The sequence below is a fragment of the Pelodiscus sinensis genome, chromosome 1 (assembly GCF_052426305.1).
Source record: "Pelodiscus sinensis isolate ZL-2025 chromosome 1, ASM5242630v1, whole genome shotgun sequence".
Classification (NCBI taxonomy): Eukaryota; Metazoa; Chordata; order Testudines; family Trionychidae; genus Pelodiscus; species Pelodiscus sinensis.
Window position 1 is genome coordinate 95,487,364 of NC_143052.1, and position 19,945 is coordinate 95,507,308.

General features: G+C 46.0%; 1 protein-coding gene across 2 annotated transcripts in view; it reads left to right on the plus strand.

Moving 5' to 3' along the window:
* The window catches only part of MYH9 (myosin heavy chain 9), a 99,137-nt gene extending 86,360 nt beyond the window's left edge, over nt 1–12,777 (plus strand). For both annotated transcript variants that reach the window (XM_075937802.2, XM_075937811.2), the window contains exons 27-41: nt 99–243; nt 843–1,049; nt 2,288–2,392; nt 3,929–4,081; nt 4,489–4,737; nt 5,216–5,428; nt 6,185–6,397; nt 6,784–6,945; nt 7,260–7,388; nt 7,671–7,759; nt 7,964–8,087; nt 9,602–9,810; nt 10,245–10,353; nt 10,940–11,112; nt 11,289–12,777. In XM_075937802.2, the coding sequence (XP_075793917.1) occupies nt 99–243; nt 843–1,049; nt 2,288–2,392; nt 3,929–4,081; nt 4,489–4,737; nt 5,216–5,428; nt 6,185–6,397; nt 6,784–6,945; nt 7,260–7,388; nt 7,671–7,759; nt 7,964–8,087; nt 9,602–9,810; nt 10,245–10,353; nt 10,940–11,112; nt 11,289–11,406 (2,398 nt within the window). In that variant the 3' untranslated portion in view covers nt 11,407–12,777. The remainder of the gene's footprint in view (nt 1–98; nt 244–842; nt 1,050–2,287; nt 2,393–3,928; nt 4,082–4,488; nt 4,738–5,215; nt 5,429–6,184; nt 6,398–6,783; nt 6,946–7,259; nt 7,389–7,670; nt 7,760–7,963; nt 8,088–9,601; nt 9,811–10,244; nt 10,354–10,939; nt 11,113–11,288) is intronic.
* The last annotated feature ends 7,168 nt before the right edge of the window (nt 12,778–19,945 follow it).

The window sequence follows — 19,945 nt, forward strand, 5'->3', positions numbered from 1 at the left end:
ACTTAACTGTTATTTAGGTACCTCTATCATAGATGCCAACCTACAGAAGGATATATGTTCCTTGTTGTTAGCCATTAAAAATGTTTGTGGGTTTGCAGGTCAAAACGGGAACAGGAAGTGACTCTTCTGAAGAAGACCCTGGATGAGGAAGCAAAGACCCATGAGGGACAAATCCAGGAAATGAGGCAGAAACATTCACAGGCATTGGAGGAGCTGGCAGAGCAGCTGGAACAAACCAAGCGGGTATGTAAAACAATGGGAGTCATAGTGACATGGAAGACAATCGCCCAGGAAAAGTAGCTTCTGTACAGCAGGAACCAATATTTAAAACTCCAGAGGAATATGGAAATATTTGTAATACACCTGGACAGTTACAGAATGGTAACGAACTTGTCTCAAGTTTTTTCTCTCCTCCGCCTCTCTACCCCCCCCCGCCCCCCCCAATAAATCAGCATCTACCTGGAAGTGTGATAGATACTTAGTTACTTAATACTGCACTCAGTGCTTGTCCCTTCTTTCTCCCCACTTCCTCCATATAACTGTACTGTACAGCTGTAACATTCTCTAGTTCCTTTCACTCATGGTACTTCCTGCTCTCTGTAACTGCAGGGATTTTAGTTTGGAAATCTGAAGTAACACTGTCCTTAGTTTTATCTTCTCCCCATGACTCTTGCTACTTTGAGTAGGTAAATGTATGCAGTTCTTCAGTGCTGAAATCTGAGAAGCGTTCTTGAGTAAGCAGTCAGGGCTTAACAGTGAAACACTGTTAGCTATCAGAATAAACATCTCACTGAGACTAAAGCTCCACTACATCTAAAATCTGCTGTGTTTTTCTCCTTAAGGTGAAAGCAAATCTTGAGAAGGCAAAGCAGGCTCTGGAGAGTGAGCGTGCTGAGCTGTCCAATGAGGTGAAGGTGCTTCTGCAAGGGAAAGGGGACTCGGAGCACAAGCGAAAGAAAGTAGAAGTCCAGCTCCAAGAACTACAGGTGAAATTTACAGATGGTGAGAGAGTGCGGACGGAGCTAGCTGAGAAAGTCACCAAACTCCAGGTAAGTCTGAGTTTTACTTAGTTCCTGTGTCTGCACAAAGCTGGGGGTAGGAAGGAGTCTAGTGGAGAGGCTCTACTTTCTATATGGGGCCATGGATTGCTGCATCTGCTTTGTCTAGCTGATAGCTGGACAGTAAATATGTCCTGCAGGAGATGCCTCCTCTTGAGCTGTGTAAGCTCCCCAGCTATTGGAGGAATACAAAGAGCAGATATACATTCATTTGGGGGTAAAGTAACACAATAATTGAATCTTTTGAGGGCTTGAAAAGTCTAGAGTGTCTGCATGTCAATTCCACTCCCAAGGTAGCTTTTTCTTTTTAACCCTGGGATTCCATTACTTATAGGCTCTGAACATGGGTGTTTTGGGGATCACAGCTCCCTTTCTGTATGGCTAATTAGGAGAGGCTGGGACCAAAACTGTTAATGGGGCCATGGTATAGGAAAGGCAGAAACTGCTTAAAGCAGTGGTCCCCAACACGGTGCCCGTGGGCGCCATGGCACCCGCGGGGACATTTGTGTGCGCCCGCCAAGTACTTGGGGCTGGCCTGGCCCTGGGCACGTGTCGTACTCATGGTGCCGGAGCCGGCCCTGGGCGCATGGCGCACGGTGAGCACTGGCCCCAAGAGCGCCGCGAATTGGCCGCCCGCACTCTGGGCGCACGGCGCTTGGAGGAGGTGCCAGCCCCAGGCGTGCGGCACTTGGAGGGGGGAGCTCCGGCCCCGGGCGCCCGGCAGGCGAACGGCCATGCCTCCTTGCGCCCGGCAACCTCCAAAGGTTGGGGACCACTGGCTTAAAGGATTACTGCTGCCTCTATAAGGGAAAAATAAACCTTTTCCTCCCTCCCCCTCAAACTAGACACCTTTATCCTGTAGGAATACCTAGTGAAAATTAGTGTGGCATACTGTGATTCAAGAAAGAACAGAGAGGCTGCTGAGGAACTACAGCATATCTAGTCTTTGGGGCAGGTGGGTTGTAAGAAGGCAAAATATTAATTCTCTGTAACCGTGAACAAATTGTCCAGAAGCTCCTATGGGCTATAGCAATATGGAATGTGAATAGGGAATGGAATATGAATTAAAGTACCATTAGTCTCTGATTCAAGGATTCCATCTTTGGCACTTAGTCAGACAACATGTCCTGCTTGCAACAAAGAAGGTGGCTTTTTGTCTGGTCAAAAGCTGCATGTCTACCCCCTAGTTTGAGTACTATTCCATTTGTTTGCTTTAACTTGTCTTGTAGGTTGAGCTGGACAACATAACAGGCCTTCTGAATCAGTCTGACAGCAAGTCAATCAAATTAGCAAAAGATTTCTCTGCTCTGGAGTCACAGCTTCAGGATACCCAGGTGAGATATGGGAGTTGTGACATATGTACTGTACTCATAATACTTGCAAGAATAATAGAGCACTGAGCAGATCTCAGTACTAAATATTCATAGACTTCTGTGCATCTGGTGTTTCTGGCTGATATGATAAGTGGGTCTCACAGGAATGACCTCTCCTCTTATTTTTTACCCACTCCATCAGTACGTAGAATAAAGCTAACTTCCCTTATCCCAAGATTGGAACCATTCCAGTCACCTTCCCACTTGTGTGCTGCGCACGCAATGTTCTCACTTTAACATCACTGGTGGTCTTCTGGTGACCAATGTAGTGTGTAATTTCTTTCCATTGGTAGTTTCCTTGAAAGACCATAGCAACTGGTAGAAAGTAGTCTTATTTGGTAGTGAAGGGGAAAGCAGGACATCTGGAACACGAGTGTTTCAGAAAACTTTATTTGGTTTAGATGGACTTGAATACAGGTGCTATTGTAATATGTGGGCCTGTATACAAGTGTTGAGTTCTGAGGATACCCTACAGAATGATAAATGAGGTCAGATTGGACCCAGTATTTGTCAGGCAGGGTAAACAGCATGTAGATGGAATATCATGATACTTAACTCGGAGGCACTGAACAACAGGGAGGATATATCATAATCAAGAAGGGATTAACGGGGGAAAAAACAGTTTAGAAAATCTCTTAGCACTTGTTGTTTACTGTCTTTTAACCTATACATTCTTTACAACAGGGATTCTCTTATTTGCATAGCACCATGCACAGTGGTCCCAATCCTGCTTGGAATCTAGGTCTACTAGAATGCAAACAATAAATAGTGTATCCCACATTACAGTGTTAAAGGTTAATAATGAACTTCTGATTAGAATAGAAAATATGGCAGGAAAAGGCCAGTGTAATTATGGATTCTGCATGCAGAACCAGCATCTATCACCACTCTGTTCTACCATCTGGCTCAAATGCAGCCATGCTTAGACTATTGTAATTGGGTCTTGGCATCTCTTTACCAGAAAGACTCTACTAATGAAACACTGCTCAGGAGAGCAACTGATTTAAGGAGCTAGATGAAATCTCTTATGTATAACTTGGCTAAATGGGGAATGTGGTAAATCTACAAATTTGGGGGTGTAAATGCCAAGACAGGAGAATTTCGTGGTACATGGATATAATTAGGATGAAATTGAGGGGGAGAAGCTTAGGTTGAACATTTTGAGGGTTGACTGTGGGATAAACTCAATCACTATCACTTGTGTTCTTGGAGCACACCTTGGAAAGGATTGAGGTGGGAGGCAGATGCTAGCAGTTGTGCATCTCAGCTGTACATAATGGTTAGAGTAGGACTGGAAATAGGAGTTGTAGGTGTTCACCATGTCTGTACACTGACTTGCTGAATGACATTGAGCAGTCATTTAAATCTGTTAGTGTTTTTTCTTTTGAAAGTCGGGTACTTAAACTAAACTTCACGAATCGACATCCATCTTGGGGACTGGGGATTGTAAAGTTCCTTACATGAAAAGGTTTAAATTTCAGTGTCTTTGCTTTGTAGGAGCTGCTGCAGGAGGAGACTCGCCAGAAGCTGAGCTTCAGCACCAAACTGAAACAAGTGGAGGATGAGAAGAACAGCTTCAAAGAGCAGCTGGAGGAGGAAGAGGAGGCAAAGAGGAACCTAGAGAAACAGATCTCTGCCCTTCATCAGCAGGTACAGAAGCTGCAACTCCTAGAACAAACCTTTCTGATTCTGGTAGGGGCGGAATACTAATACATGAAGCTGACTCCTAGAAAATCTAGTTCAGATGGAGAATGCTGGTGTGATCTGGACTTGTTAGAAAAGGAAACTATCCTGAGGAAGCAGTGACCTTGCAGGGCTCAGGCAACTGAAACTGGGTATAATGCTAATACTAAAGTAGTTTATATTTCTATTGGCAAATTTTTCTAGAAATACCTGTGTGACTATTTTGAGGAGAAAGGGGGGGGGGGGGGCTCTTCATCTCACCTACTTCCTAAGTCTGACTAACGTCAATTCAGTTTTAAGGGAGTAATTTCTCATCTCCCTTCCCTATCTATACTGAAGGGATCTGTGATTTGACTTAATCTCTCCCTCCCCAGGTAGCAGACTCAAAGAAGAAAATGGATGATGGTCTGGGCTGCCTTGAGGCAATGGAGGAAGCCAAGAAGAAGCTGCTGAAGGACTTGGAGGCAATGAGCCAGCGTTATGAGGAGAAGGCAGCTGCTTTTGACAAGTTGGAAAAAACAAAGACCCGCCTTCAGCAAGAGTTGGATGACCTCATAGTGGACCTTGATCACCAACGCCAGATAGTCTCCAACCTGGAGAAGAAACAGAAGAAGTTTGATCAGGTAATGTCAGTTGTGTTCTGTTCTATGGGAGGATTTTTTTCTCTTCCTTCTCTCCCCTGAAAATACTGCCTACCACATTAGGGAATCCCTTTCTGAACCATGGTGGGGGTGGCAGGAACAAAGCTGGCACTGTTAGAAATTATGTTCCTTGCATGTGAATTTTAATGTCACCTCTTGTTCAGTAGGGTCTGAAATTTTGAGCTTCATCTAATTTGTATGTGTGGCTTGAGAGCAGACCGAGGTTCTGGACAATTCGCAGAAGTCTCTTTGGACTTGAATATAAGCAGTGAGTGTGCAACTATGGTTGCATTCTAGTCCCAGCTCTGCTAGTCAAGTTGGGAGCCATATGTTTGCTCTCAAGAGCCATGATTTCTGCAGTATCCTTTCCACCCAAATCCAAGACACTGGCTGGAAAGGGAATAACAGGAAATAAATCTAGCTCAGCAAACCTCATAGCAGCTATTCTCTCCTCTTTTAGCTGTTGGCAGAAGAGAAGAACATTTCTGCCAAGTATGCAGAGGAAAGAGACCGAGCTGAGGCAGAAGCCCGCGAGAAGGAGACCAAAGCCCTGTCCATGGCTAGAGCCCTGGAAGAAGCCATTGAACAGAAGGCAGAGCTGGAGCGGCTTAATAAGCAGTTTCGCACAGAGATGGAGGACCTGATGAGTTCCAAGGATGATGTTGGCAAAAGTGTAAATATACTGTTGAAACTTCTCCTGTCTGTCACCCACATTCCAGTCTGTTGCGCCTATATTGAAAGTTGCTCAATAAATGTGCCTATCTATAGAGGAATGCAATTGCAAGTACTGCTAAACACATGCCATGGTCTTAAGCGTAGGAATAACTTTTGTTCAGGGATGAGTGAAAGACAAGGAGAGATGGGACTTGAAGAGTGTGATAAGAACACAGGCTGGGCATTGGCTAAGTAATATCTCTTACCCATGGTGGAGAGAAAAAAGGGTGCTATGTGAGCCTGGCCCTTGCAATAGAGGGAGCTAGCCTGAGAATGGGAGACAGTAAACCAAAAGATTAGTGATAAGGAAGGGCAGGTTTGAAGGGACATTTGAAGAACTTCCACTTCTCTGGCAACCTGACACAAGGGTATTTCATGCCTCAGTGGCCTGGCCTAACATTTGTTTCTTCTTTAAATTTTCCCAGCATGCCTGATTAGAGGGAACAAGAAAATGCAATAGCTAAGGTCAAGGTTCAGATTAAAGGCTTTCAAATATAAAGAACAGCTTTCTGTAGCTTTAAGTGCTTGGTTTGAAAGGACATCATGGTGTTAGTGCAAGTAAACTTAGGATGATGGGGTAACGGGATATTTGCATCCTTTTCCTCAGTGAGCTGTTGCCCTATTGATAAGCACATTTGGATGCCTCTCTGCTCTTGGAGTGGGTGAAGTTGGTGGCTGTTATTTGGGTGATATGATATGAGTGTTCATGCTGCAGGTTCATGAGCTGGAGAAATCTAAGCGAGCCCTAGAGCAGCAGGTGGAGGAGATGAAGACACAGCTGGAAGAGCTAGAGGATGAATTGCAGGCCACAGAGGATGCCAAGCTCCGACTGGAAGTAAACCAGCAAGCCATGAAGGCACAGTTTGAGCGTGACCTCCTGGGCCGGGATGAGCAGAGTGAGGAGAAGAAAAAACAGCTGATCAGACAGGTAAGTATCCCACTACATATCTTGAAAGTTGTGTGCTCAAAGGAAAACTGCTTCCCTTTATCAGCCCTAGGACAGCTGACACAGCCTTTCCAGATCTAGCCACTACCACTTCCAGGAATTCCTGTTGTCATTGGGAGGCATTGCAAGTGTTACAAGTCACACACTGACATGTGCTTCCATATACCATTGTCATAACACCGCACCATCTGTCAAACCAAGAAACCAAAATAGTGCTTTATTGCACTGAGAGGGAACACTGTCTTAATTCTTTCTCACTTGTCTCCTTCTGCCCTCACCAAGAGAGGGAGTGAACTCCTGGTTATGTCTGTGGGAGTTGAATGGTTCGCGCTTGCTTGTTTCCACTGATACCTTCTTTGTCTGGCCAGGTACGAGAGATGGAGGTAGAGCTGGAAGATGAGAGAAAGCAGCGCTCCATGGCTGTGGCTTCCAGAAAGAAGTTGGAGATGGACTTAAAGGATTTGGAAGTCCAGATAGACTCTGCCAACAAAAATCGTGAAGAAGCCCTCAAGCAGCTCCGCAAATTGCAGGTGAAAGATTTCAGTCCTGTGCCTGTTGCTTATATGGGATGGAAATCTGACTTTTTTTTTTCCCCCTATCAGAATCATGCATTTTCATCACCAGAGCCGTGTGGCACAGCATTCAAACCTTGATCTATGCAGCAGTTCAGTTGAAAAAGTTCAGCAGCAATGCAAATGTGTCTAATCCCAATCTGTGTCATCCATTAGTTTTTTTCCCTATTGGAGTTGAAAAACCAGGAAATCTTTCTTTGTAACATTGCATGTGTATGCAATTGCAGGAATGAAAGATGCTCTCTGAAGTCTCCCTTTTATTGTCTTTGCAGGCCCAAATGAAGGATTACATGCGGGAGCTGGATGATACACGTACCTCCAGAGAAGAGATTTTAGCCCAGGCTAAAGAGAATGAGAAGAAGATGAAGAGTATGGAGGCAGAGATGATACAAATGCAGGAGGTAATATAGGCAGATGGGGGGCCTATTCACTTCTTTTAGCCAAGGAGCAGACTGCTGTGTGGCTCCATAAGCTATCTCAGCACAGCAGTATCCCTCACAGTCTGAGACCCAGTTTCCTCTGCATACTTCAGCCCTTTCTTGTCAGCTGAGACTGACTCACACAGTCCCCGTGGAAGTACACAACACTACTTGTCTGTCTTGTTGGAATCCTCCCACTACCAGTAGCTGTCCTCTGATTGGTAACTTCACGTTGCATCGCTGATGGCCTCATTTGCATTCCAGGAACTTGCAGCTGCTGAACGGGCCAAGCGTCAGGCCCAGCAAGAGAGGGATGAGTTGGCTGATGAGATTGCCAACAGCAGTGGCAAAGGGTGAGTTGAGTATTGGCTTCCTTCATTGGGGAGGAAAAGGTGGCTTGGGAAGGTGCCCTATAGAAGTATATTTTCTACTCTGCAATGTAATACTGTAGTTTGTTTAGATACTTACTGTTTTTGTAAGGCTATAACTGGTAGGCTTGCTCTAGGAATGTGCTGCATTACCACCACCCAGCACTTAATTCTTATTTTCATCATTAGAGCCCTGGCCTTGGAAGAAAAGAGACGTCTAGAGGCCCGGATAGCTCAGCTGGAAGAGGAGTTGGAGGAGGAGCAGAGCAATACAGAGATGGTCAATGACCGGCTCAAGAAAGCAAACCTTCAGGTACAAGCTGAGGGTCTTCCCCTGGCCACCACCATCAGCCTCTGTAAACTCCCAAACTGAGTTCTAGATGGGCTACCCACATCTTCTACACAGTGCAGATTCCCAAAGTGTTTTACACAACAGTATCCATAGACTGCCATAGATAAAATGGGATAGCCATTCAGTGTGCATGGCCAGCGCATACTAACCCTGGAATGTTAAAACTTCTTTGAAAGAAAAAGTAGCTGGGACTTTTTCCCAAACTCTTCGAGTCCTGACAAATCATCCTTTGTAGTAAGGGGTGACTTATCGATCAGCATTAAATATTTTACTACTTATCTCAGTATATTAGCAGTCTCACTTTATAAAAAATCACTTTTACTGCATCCTCCAAAACGATCTTATCAAGTGCATTATCTTTTAAATGAAAACCTTAACCTGAATGTTCTTGGCATGTATTGGATTGTAAGCTGTTAAGGCAGGGACTGTTGTCTTTTGCTTATATAATACTTAGCAGAACAGGGGCCTGGTCTTTGACTTCAACTTCTGGTTGCTATTGCAGAATACAGGGTGATTTATTTTCCACTTCACCTAGAGGGCCAAAATCTACCAGATTGCAAAAGTTAGTCAGATTAATAGTTTTTAGAGAGACTAGAGACAGATCTTCAACTTGCAGCTTTCAGAGTTGATTCCTAGATGGGAAGGGGGTGAGAGACAGCAGTGAGAAGGGAGAACTGGACCAGCATTAGGGGGAAAAGAGATTACAAGGGAATGGATGCTAGGGCATTCTCAGAATATAAAAAGGAGTAGTGAAGCTGGTCATTATACAGGTACTGTGGGAAGGGGGAAGTCACACTTCCTAACTGCTCAGCTTCTGGTAGGTGGGGGAGGGGAGAATAAAAGATACAGAGATCAAATACTGGTTTTTCTCTTGGTTCTTGGCCCAGTAGCTAGTCTGAACTGAATTTTGGAACATCTTTACCAAGAGCTTTTTTCACTTCAATGGACTGATGTAATGCAAATTCTCTTTCCTGCAAGTCTGCCTGATGCATTTTCAGTGCTGAGTTCTGGGCTGGATGTGGCTTCTGTTTCTACTACCATTGCTTTGAAATGCCATTCCTGGGTAGCTGAAATGAGGCTTTTCCAAGCATGTGGCTCTGGCAGACCTTTCTTGTGAGGGCAGCTGGATGCTACAATGTAGGGCAGACTGACTGCCATGGCACGTGACCTGTTGCTGGCAAAACAGCCCCAGAGAAGGGGACCTAGGAATCTTAACTCTCATCCATTCAGCCATGTGCATTTCTTAATTGAAAAATTGAACAAACTAAAACAGGCTTCTAGGAGTTTGTCCTTTTTGTGACTATGGAGAGTGTTATGGTGCATGATACAGTGTTAGTCAAGCTTGACTTGTACAACACAAGCTTTTTTGCTCCTGCTGGAGGTTCTTCCTGACAAGCATCCATTGGCCAAGTAAAAATTAATCAGTCTTCCAGCCCAGAACCCTCTTGGCATACTGAGTCTTTTCTCTCCCCCAGATTGATCAAATAAATACCGACTTGAATGCCGAGCGCAGCAATGCCCAAAAGAACGAAAATGCTCGCCAGCAGATGGAGCGTCAGAACAAGGAGCTTAAGGCCAAGCTGCAGGAGATGGAAAGTGCAGTGAAATCCAAGTACAAGGCTTCCATCACTGCTTTGGAGGCAAAGATATCACAACTGGAAGAGCAGCTGGACTCTGAGACCAAGTATGTTCTAGCATAACCTCTTACAATGTTAAAGGCCACAGGTCTCTCTGATGTACTAGCACAGAGCAAAATCTTTTTCTTGAGTGCTCTATCTGGTTCTCAGGAAAAGAGTAGCTTCACTGGCCCTAATTCCTAGCATATTGAGCTTTGCCATTCCAGGAACGGCAGCTCTAAGTTTAGATACTCCTTAGTGTCCCTCTCAAACTCTGTCAAAGAAATTAAACTAACTAGCTAGTATCTCCAGGAAACCTGACTCTTGTCCCCTTTGCTTTGCCAGCTCTGGGTGGAGCTCTTATCTCTCTCAATTCCCCTAAAGTGCAGTGACTAGCGAAGTCTTGTTGCTATCCCACATACATGGGTACTTTCTATCAGTGATGTCCACAGGGTCACACGAGATAATTTGCTGCCTGAGTTGACCCTGTATTTCTGCACAGGGAGCGCCAAGCTGCAGGCAAGCAGGTGCGCCGTGCTGAGAAGAAGCTGAAGGATGTCTTACTGCAGGTGGATGATGAGAGACGCAATGCTGAGCAGTACAAAGATCAGGTATGCACAAATTTATACACTGTAGCTGTCAGTAGTTTGGCTTGTGATGGATGGATTTCTCCCACTCAGAGCCACATCTGTTAAATCAGTTACAGAACAGTGGCATTTCTTCTCTGAAGACTTTCCACTAAATGTTACACTGAGAATACGGCTTCCCCTGGTGTTAGCTCTGTCCCATTTTAATGGCTGGTACAGCTGAAAGAGTGATGCTTTAAGAATATCTCTCTCCTTCAGTAACTTCTGCATTTCATCCATGCAGCATTAAGTAGGAACAGTGTCCTGTAACTGAGTTGGCTCAGCCTGGCATCTAAAAATCCAAGTTTTGTTCCTCCGCTTAAAATCCCGGGGGTAGATTCCTGTGTATAGTGGAAGGAAGAGTGTAGTTTAGGCTGTTAAGCTTTTCCTTCATTCAGAAGTTAATGCTAAAATCAAGTCAGGCAACTAACCTCAAGGAGTGAAGAGTAAGAGTACGTGCCATTAGGGACTCTGCTTCCTTTTGGTGTAACTCTCTGCTGCAGTACTAGAGCCCTATGGTAGACTACGAGCGATCTTTCTGAAAATTTGATTACTACTTTCTACTCTGCAGGTGGATAAGGCAAACGTGCGCTTGAAGCAGCTGAAGCGCCAGCTTGAGGAAGTAGAGGAAGAGGCCCAGCGAGCCAATGCATCTCGCAGAAAACTGCAGCGTGAGTTGGAGGATGCCACTGAAACAGCTGATGCAATGAATAGAGAGGTCAGCTCTCTCAAGAGCAAACTCAGGTAAGGGCAATTGGTCATGCATAGGAAATCTGCTCCCACGCCCCCACAAGCTTCTGTCCTAGCCAGTGTGCATTTCCTCTAAGGAAGCAGTGTGGCAAGGCCCTTCTTTGCCATCCCTTCCTCCCCTGAGCATACCCCATCTGACTAAACTAATTATGGTGTTCATGCTCTTCCAGGCGTGGGGACCTGCCATTTGTCACACCACGCCGGATTGGCAGGAAGGGCACAGGAGAATGCTCAGATGAAGAATCAGACAGCAAGGTGGATGCCGGCAATGCCAAAGCTACTGAATAAGTCTTCTCATCTGACCCAGGTTACACCAGATCGAGTGACCTACTTACCCCTCCTCCAGTGGACTTCCTGCAAAACACCTCCTGGGTAGCACAGAGTCCATCCAGCAAATGTCTGGTGCATCTGGAGCCACTGGGCACTTGTGTTCCTCACTTCCTCCTCCTCCCCAGCTTCCAAGTTCTCTTTGTATTTAATGCCAAAGAGTTGGGACTCTAAAATCTGACCAGCAGCGATTGACGACTACAAATATCTGTAGAACTGTCCATGCCGTGGCTGCTGGCAATTTGTCACACTTGGAAAGAGAGGGGTTAGGGAAAGATTTTAATTTTGGCTGTAAATCTCCTTTGTCTTCAGATCCTACTTTATGATAGATGCAGAGAAAGCCCCTTCCTTTTTTCTCCCTCCCTCATTTGCTTTTTGGCAATCATGTTCAGTGACCTCAGACTACTTTTTCTTTAATGTGCCCACCCTGATGGTTTGGAAGCAGTTTCAGGAATAATGGGGGTGCATTGGCCATTGCAATCTACCCTCTTTTCTTTCTAGAGCCCATGAATTCATAGGCAAAGGTGAAGGAGGGAAGCTTCTTTCAGGATCACTCACCTGGGGAACTTGCCAAAGACTTTTTTCTTACTGTCTGGCCAGATCTCGGAAGTGCAATGATGTACTGTTAATGTCTCTGTTTCTATCTGATTGGCTCTTTATCTAAGGTAGTTTGGACCAGTAGCTGGTGACAGGGACAGAGAAAGCAGAATCATCTCCATGTGCTTGTCTGCAAATCTCTTGAGGACCAAATCTATTGAATGGTAATGGACCGAATCTAGTGGAACTTAATGTGTTTTGGTGGGAGGGAGGAGAATCCCTCTCTTTATTGATATGTCCAAGCCTCTCGTGTATCTGCTCTGTAACCAGGGGATGGGGCTAGTTATTCTGCACCATTGACTAAGAATATATTAAAAACCCTTTAATCTGCACAGATATACGTAAAAGGCCTTTGTCTCTTGTAATAAGTAATTAAGAAAAAAATAAAGGTCTTTCACTGCCTTTCTATTGGGACCTTGGTTATATAGAGATAGTCTTTACTTTTCTATACCGTACACTGGTTGCTGGATTTACCTGTATTCTAACCATATTGTATATGCTGCATTTAGACTTAATTATGAGTAAAGAAAAATAATTAAATATGAAGCGCCATACTGTATGCCTGAAAGTGCTTGGAAGTCAGGCTCCTATGTCCCAGTCGCTGTCAAAAGGATTTAAAACCTTTTTTATATAAAAGTGCCTTAGCATGTGCCTCAGCTATGCCACCACTACAGTCAGTAATGATTACTGGTGCTCCACTGATGTTACCAATAAAGATTATCCCATGTGCTGCAATTCGTGTGCTTGTGTTGCTGTTCCACCTTCACTGAACACAGTGGAGACAACCTGTGGAGCTGCCAAAGGAAGCAGTTGTATGGAATGAAACTATCCATTGAGTCAGTTTTGCCTTAAGAGCGTGAAGGAACCAAGTATCTTTTTAACCCAACTTCCTATAAAGTATGAACCAGCATTCACAGTACTGCTAAGAGACTTCTGGTCTGGGAGCCTCTCTCCAGCCCTGACAGAAGTAATCCTTATCTATACAAGATTTGATCCAGTTGGTGAAGGTGTAAAATTCTGCCTGTTCCAGCTGGTTCTGTTCATGGCCTGCAGGATAAGGATGTAATTGCTCTAATTGTAGAAGAGCTACCTCTTAAGTTTTGAAATAACGAGTATATGTTACCGACCTCCCTGCTTCTCCCACTGAACTGCTGGGTGATAGAAAGGTCAGTTCAACAGAGTGCTAGAGAGGACTAGAATAACCTTATTTTGGTGGGTTTGCCCTATATAGTCTGTTTTCCAATGGGAGCTATAATTGGCCTGGGAGCAGGGGAAGCACACCAAGTCTCCCCTTCTCTTTCCTCTCCCTCACCCCCACCAGGGTTGCAGAGTGCCTAGATGGAGCCACCAGCTATTTTGAACAGCCTCGGGCTGCAACATGTAGAGACCCTTCCTTGGGGTCTTAGCAGGGCAGGTCACAGGCTGGATTAAAAGAGTTGGTGAGCCCCTAGCTTACCTCCTGAACTGAAGCGTACAGTGGCTGCTGCAAAATCCAGGGGAAGTGCCTTACGTTCACCAGCAGATGGCATTTTAAAATTGCTAGTTGCTGCAGCAGAGAGACGGAAGTGAGTGACCAAAGTGTGATGAGGACAAACCGCAAGGAGCAATCAGCTGTCACTCGGAGCATAGGAGAGTGAAGCCCAAAGGCAGGACAGGGGATTCATGTCTACACAAGTGCTGAGAAGGATTGGAGTGATCCTGCTGGAAAGAGCAGAGGCCACCAGTGGAAGAGGCGGTAGGTCTGAAAGCTCCCCATTTGCCACAGAAGAAGTGGGCATAGTCCCACAAAGAAATCAATGCTGCTTATAAACTAGCTTCTGTTTAATGAGGCTTGCAAACTTCCTTTAAACATCAAAACATGTAATGCTTGGCTTTTGGATGAGAATTCTTTTGTATATGAAAACCAGTTAAAAGCATTCTTCACTCTTTCATTATTAGTGCCTTGTATGAGACAGCAAGTCACATGGGAGAGCACTCTATGCATTTAGTGCCCTCACTGCTCAAACATGGCTGATCAGATTTAACAAGTAGAATGAATACTTACTAGGCATGAACAGCAATTCCCTATGAGAGTGCCTAGAGCAAACAGCACAGTAGTGCTAGCACTACATGAAATGCAAGCTTTGCCATGTGTGAAAGACTTGCTGATTTGCTAATGTCTCATGGGCCTTCTGTTAAAACCAAGACTTCACTCACTTTGCATAATGCCATCCGGGAACTCACTATACCTGTGGCCTTCACCAAACTTTAACTACTCGCTGCAAAACCAGATGTATACATAGCTTGGTAAAGCGCACAACCTCAAGCTGACTTTGAAATACACATTCAGATCTGGGGCTGTGCTAGTATTCTTTAAAACAGGGAAGTCTAGCGTCCAGAAAATACTTCTAATACATCCATGTGATGGATGAACCAGATTCACTGTCCTACTTGGGTAATTGTTAGGGCCTGCTCCAGAATTCTCCCACAACTGAGAAATCAACCAAAGGGTCTGGGCTGGTCTTATGTGGACAAAATGGCTATATCTGAATTAAATGGTTTCCTAATTAAAACACATGGATAAAGCTCCATTTTCCTGCCATACCAGTGCTTGGGCTAGGAAGAACCCAGCAGCAGCCAGTTCTGCTCCTGGCAAGCTGAGGTCATAGCTATAGTGACATATTCCCTGCTTTGTCTGACATAAGACAGTTACATGCCATGGTAACAAGTTAGGGCACAGTCAAAAGGCAGCATAATCCATACCAGGTCTAGGTGGGCCACTTCGGTGAGAGCACTTAGTTGCTGTCAGCCAGTACTGGCTGCTGACAGCAGCAATGTGTGTGCATACGAGCCAGTCTGGGACTGAGTCAGCTGCTCTTGTGTCAAATAGGATGACTGCACTAGCCACGCAACTCCCTTTTCCATTATTTGTACTAACCCACAAAGGGTTGACCCTTAGCAATTTTCCAGTCATGTCTATTTCAACCTTATGGAGTGCAACCTTGAGCTACTGAACTTTCTCTCTGCTGCTGGTTGGTTGCACTGCCTCAGCCTGAAGTTCACTACCTGCAGACTTCCTGGAATCGTTTAACAGTTCATCAGTCCAGTTTTACCAGGGCTCTGGGTGTTTGAAATGAGGATCTCTGCCTTTCTCTGTGGAAAATAAGTTTACTAGTACCTCAAAGCCTGTAGTCGTCGTGTCTTGCTGATGGGCAGCTGTGGAGGGGGTGATGTTCAGTGCAGTACCCCTGCCTGAACTATTTCCTACTAAGTGAAGCTCTGAACTCTTCCAGGTAGGGGCCCATTTGGGCTCAGCAGGAGCTTTGGAAGTTCCCATCTTTATAATTGAGCCTATAAGAGCAGAGGTCTGTCCTGAGTGGGGCATATTTCCTCTCTCCCATCACTCTGAAGGAAAACAGTCACAGAGTCAAAGGGACCAAGGACTGCTTATTAAGAGCATGACTAGAGTTCTCTCAGCAGTGCCTGTCTGGAGAGTCTCCTAACAGCATAGATGAGCACTGACACAATTTGTCTAAAGGGGCTTCTGAGAGCTAGTGAAGCAATTTATAAACCGTGGATATGATGGAAACCACTTAAGTCAGAGGCTGTGGCAGCACACTCCGCACTCCTAGTTTTTTCTATATTTTATGGGTGACTCTCTCCTTGTTCAGCTTGGGACAGATTCTGGCGCTTATATGGGGAGTAATGGTAACTCTGATTCATTAAAGCCATAAATTACAATCCCAGGGCCCTCGTGCCCACAGGGCTGTTTCATTGCAGTGTAAACTTCTGGGCGAGGCTGGGCCTCTGCACAGCAGTGAAAGAGCCCAGCTCCACAAGTCCAAGTTGGGTGATATGGGCCAGCCCCAGTGGCTGATCAACTTCAACGGCTAAATAGTTACTAGTGACCTCACTGCTTTATTACAGCACTATGCAAGAACGGTATCTACATGGAAGTGGGGAGACTAAGCTATTGCAGCTTATCTGTCCTTGTTGAAATCCATCTGGTGCTACCTCCCCACAATGGGTGTCAACCCCTATGCTGAGAAACTGATTTAGATGGGTTGGGTATCCCCTGGAAGACCTCTGCATGCCGTCAGGGGTATGTGTACCCCTGGTTGAGAACTGTTGCATTAGATCTAATCTGATCCTCTGTAAAACACAGGCCGTAAAACTACACCCAGTGACACTTGCCCACAATAACTGGTTGGTGGAATTTAGATTATAATTCACAAAGCCATCCAGTTTTGTAGTAGTCTTCAAATGGAGATCCACTGCAGGGCTAGACAAGCTGTGCTAATGACTATGCAAGTGGCGGGGAATTGATGAATCATTCAGCAAAAGGTGCTGAGTTATCAACATCAAAACCATGGAACCAATCAAAATGTTCTGTGGGACTGAACGGGAACAACCCCAAATCTGTCATCTCTGTATCTGCTGCAAAACAGAATTCCTGTTCTCTGCCCATTTCTACGAATGAGAGATGACACCGCTTTCCACACAACTATCACTTCACAAACCAAACCCCTTTAAAATCTTAATGACCTGTCCTAGTCCCTCCTCCATCCTGTAGCACCTTTCCCAACCTCACACTTGTAGGTTTAGGCCCCCTACTGCTGAAACAGAGGGATTCCCTTCAAAATCAGCTAGTGAAAGAATAGCAAGAAAATATTTACTCACTTTGGTCTCTGTTTGTACAGCACTTAGCACAATGGGGACCTGGTCTGAGAGTAGGGCTCCTCATGCTACCACTGTACAAATAAATGCTAATTAAACACATATGTGGTCCCTGACCCTCAGCTTTTCCAATGAGAAACTCATCCTCTTATAAACTGGACTTTCTAGTCTCTCAAAAAAGCTAATAAATATTTATACAAAAGAAGTGCTGTGAAGCTGGAGGCAGGCGGAACAATTTTAAGAAGAGGTTCCCCAAACCAGGTCCCTCCTTGGGGCCCACATTCCCTTAGGGACATCCCTGGGGTGTATGCACATCAGAGGTACAGAAGTCCTCCTAAGAACAGCCATACTGGATCAGGTCAAAGATCCATCTAGCCCAGTATCCTCTCTTCCAACAATGGCCAGTGCCAGATGCTTCAGAGGGAATGAACAGAATGGGGCAATTAAGTAATCCATCTCCTGTGACCCACATCCTCACCCTCCTGCATGCAGTTTGGTGGTACAACTGGTCTGCGTGGCTCCCAGGAGCCTTTGAGAACCCTTTCAGCATATCACTGGCTACCTCAACAGTTGCCGCTGTTTATACAACCTGAGGAAATGGCCATATAAATCATTAAAGCATTGTGTAACCACTGCCATCTTGAGACGGCTTGTGGTAACTGCATACAAGGGACAAATGCACAGGGCTTACCCTTCCAGACAAAGGCATCATAGGTCTTGTCTTTACTTGGAGTGAGCCTCAATTAAAGCCATCCGGATAGCCTACCAGTGCAAATTCCAGCTTCCCTCATGTACACTTGGGGTTTGCAATGGTGCAGCTGTGCCAGTGGCTGGACTGGGGCCAATTCCAAGTGCAGAAAGGGCCCCTCAGTTGTCACTGAAACAGGCAGCAGGGCTGAGCAGTGTTATAAGTCCATTCAGCCAACAAAATCATGCGTTTGACAGCAGGGGGAATGGTCCTGCTCTTGAGGGAAATGTTCTTGGCGTCTACCTCAGTGAAATGGGCTAGTGAAAGGATCTGAGTCCAGTTCCCATGTCCTTTACCCAGAGGCCTCCCTGACCTCGAGGGCTCCGCTTCCTCGCCTGTGTGGCAGAGTCTCATAATCCCAACAAGGCTTGGCCCAGGATTCCTGGGGGGCACGACTCTCAATCCTGTTGTGATCATCTAGAGCAGGGAGTAGGGGTGCTCTCTCCACACTGGATGTTTCCCTCAGCTCATAGAGTTCAAAGCAAATACAATGTTTTAATCAGCAAGCAGTTTAAAAACAATTAAGAACAAAACAGTAAAGGTTACAGAAAAACACATAACCCTGCTCTGTGGAATGGGCACATCGCATAGTGTCTCTGTAAGTTCACAAGTCCCAGCCCCTAGCTGTGCCGCGGCGTTGCTGCAGATTCGATACTTGTTCTGGCCTCACACCTCCATCTCTTGGCTGCTGGACCCTTCTCTCCAGCATCAGCCGCCTCCCACCCACAACAAGGTTATGATCTGCCTCCCAGTCTAGCCTGCAAGGCTTCTTGGCTGGTGGTGTCTCCCTGCACTGGGTCTGTGCCCCGGGTCCCCTCATTCTCCTCAGCTGCTCACCGCACCCAGCTCCAGACTGCTTCAGTCCACTCTTTGTTGCTCTAGCTCCTGGCCCTTCTGTCTCTGGGGCTATAGCCCTGCTCCCTGCACAGATCTGTTCTCTGGACTGTCTCAGGGTCTGTTCTCTGGGCTGGCTCTCTGGCTCTCTCTAGCTGGTTCTGCTTTGCTCCACAGCTCAGCTCGGGCCCCTACTCTCTGCCCCACTCTGACCTAGCCAATTCCCACTCATACAGAGGATGGGACCCACTTGGCCTCCTGACTCCCACATTGGCCTGCCCACCATGTCAATCAGCCTAACCTGGAGCCTTAGCTTCTTCCCATTGTTCCTGGGGGCTGTCAGTCTCAGGGTCCTAATTTCACATTGACCCTTCCCCTTCCTTTTGGCACTCCGAGCTAACCAACCAAGTCCTACCCCCTCACTGAGTTTTAGTGAGGGGACAATAGTTCCCTTACACATTAACCCAGGCCTTTCTTCAGTCTGGTTATAACCTGTTTAGGTAGGCTTGCCAGATGGTTTCAACAAAAATACCGGACACACTTGACATTACATCACAATCTACATTACATCTTATTTAGAAAATGTCTATTTTCTCAATTTGTTTCCCGAACAGAAAGCTCAAATACTGGACTGTCCAGTTCAAAACCGGACAGCTGGCAGCCCTATGTTTAGGCCCTGTCCCCCACAGATTGGACTGTGATCTAATTTGGCCCCAAAAGTGGTCAACAACCATTGTTTTGGCTGAGAGTTGAGTATATAATGACTAGTCATTTTTAACTGGGTCAGCAATATCTAAACGTATCAGGACAGTACATAAGAATGGCCATACTGGGTCACCTTGTCTAGCTTTGTAGCCTAGGTCTGTAAACAGAATAGGATGAACAGGACAGCCACCCAGGGCCCAAAACCAGAGGGTCAGAAAAATGAGTCGGGGGTGGAGGTGGGGCAAGGGGGGGGAGGGGACGGGAATACAAGGTCATGGGCTTCCCCCAGATTTCTTTTTTCCATTTAGCACAAAGGTTTTCAAATTGTAGGGCACGCTCTCTGCACCTCACTGTTTGAAAATCATTTCCTCCTGGTGGAAGATCAGAAACTGGCAAAGGCCACCCAGTCTGCTTGGGCCCCCGGCTGTCTGTGCAGGGGGAGCTGGGGTGTCACCTAGATGTCCTCCCTGCCCTATTCTCTGAGTCAGGCGCTCCCCAGGCAAGGTGGATGGCACAATGCTGAGCTGTTCCCCAGTGTGCTCTTGGGGTACGTCTAAACTACATGGCTCCGTTGACGGAGCCATGTAGATTTGTTGTTTTGGCAAAGGCAAATGAAGCCGCGATTTAAATGATCGCAGCTTCATTTACATTTACATGGCTGCTGCGCTGAGCCGACAAACAGCTGATCAGCTGTTTGTCCGCTCAGCGCGCTAGTCTGGATGCTCCCCTGCCGACATCAAAGCCCTTTGTCGGCAGCCCCGGTAAACCTCATCCCACGAGGAATAACAGGGCTGCCGACAAAGGGCTTTGATGTCGACAGGGGAACGTCCAGACTAGCGCGCTGAGCGGACAAACAGCTGATCAGCTGTTTGTCGGCTCAGCGCAGCAGCCATGTAAATGTAAATGAAGCCGCGATCATTTAAATCGCGGCTTCATTTGCCTTTGCCTATGTGTCTAATC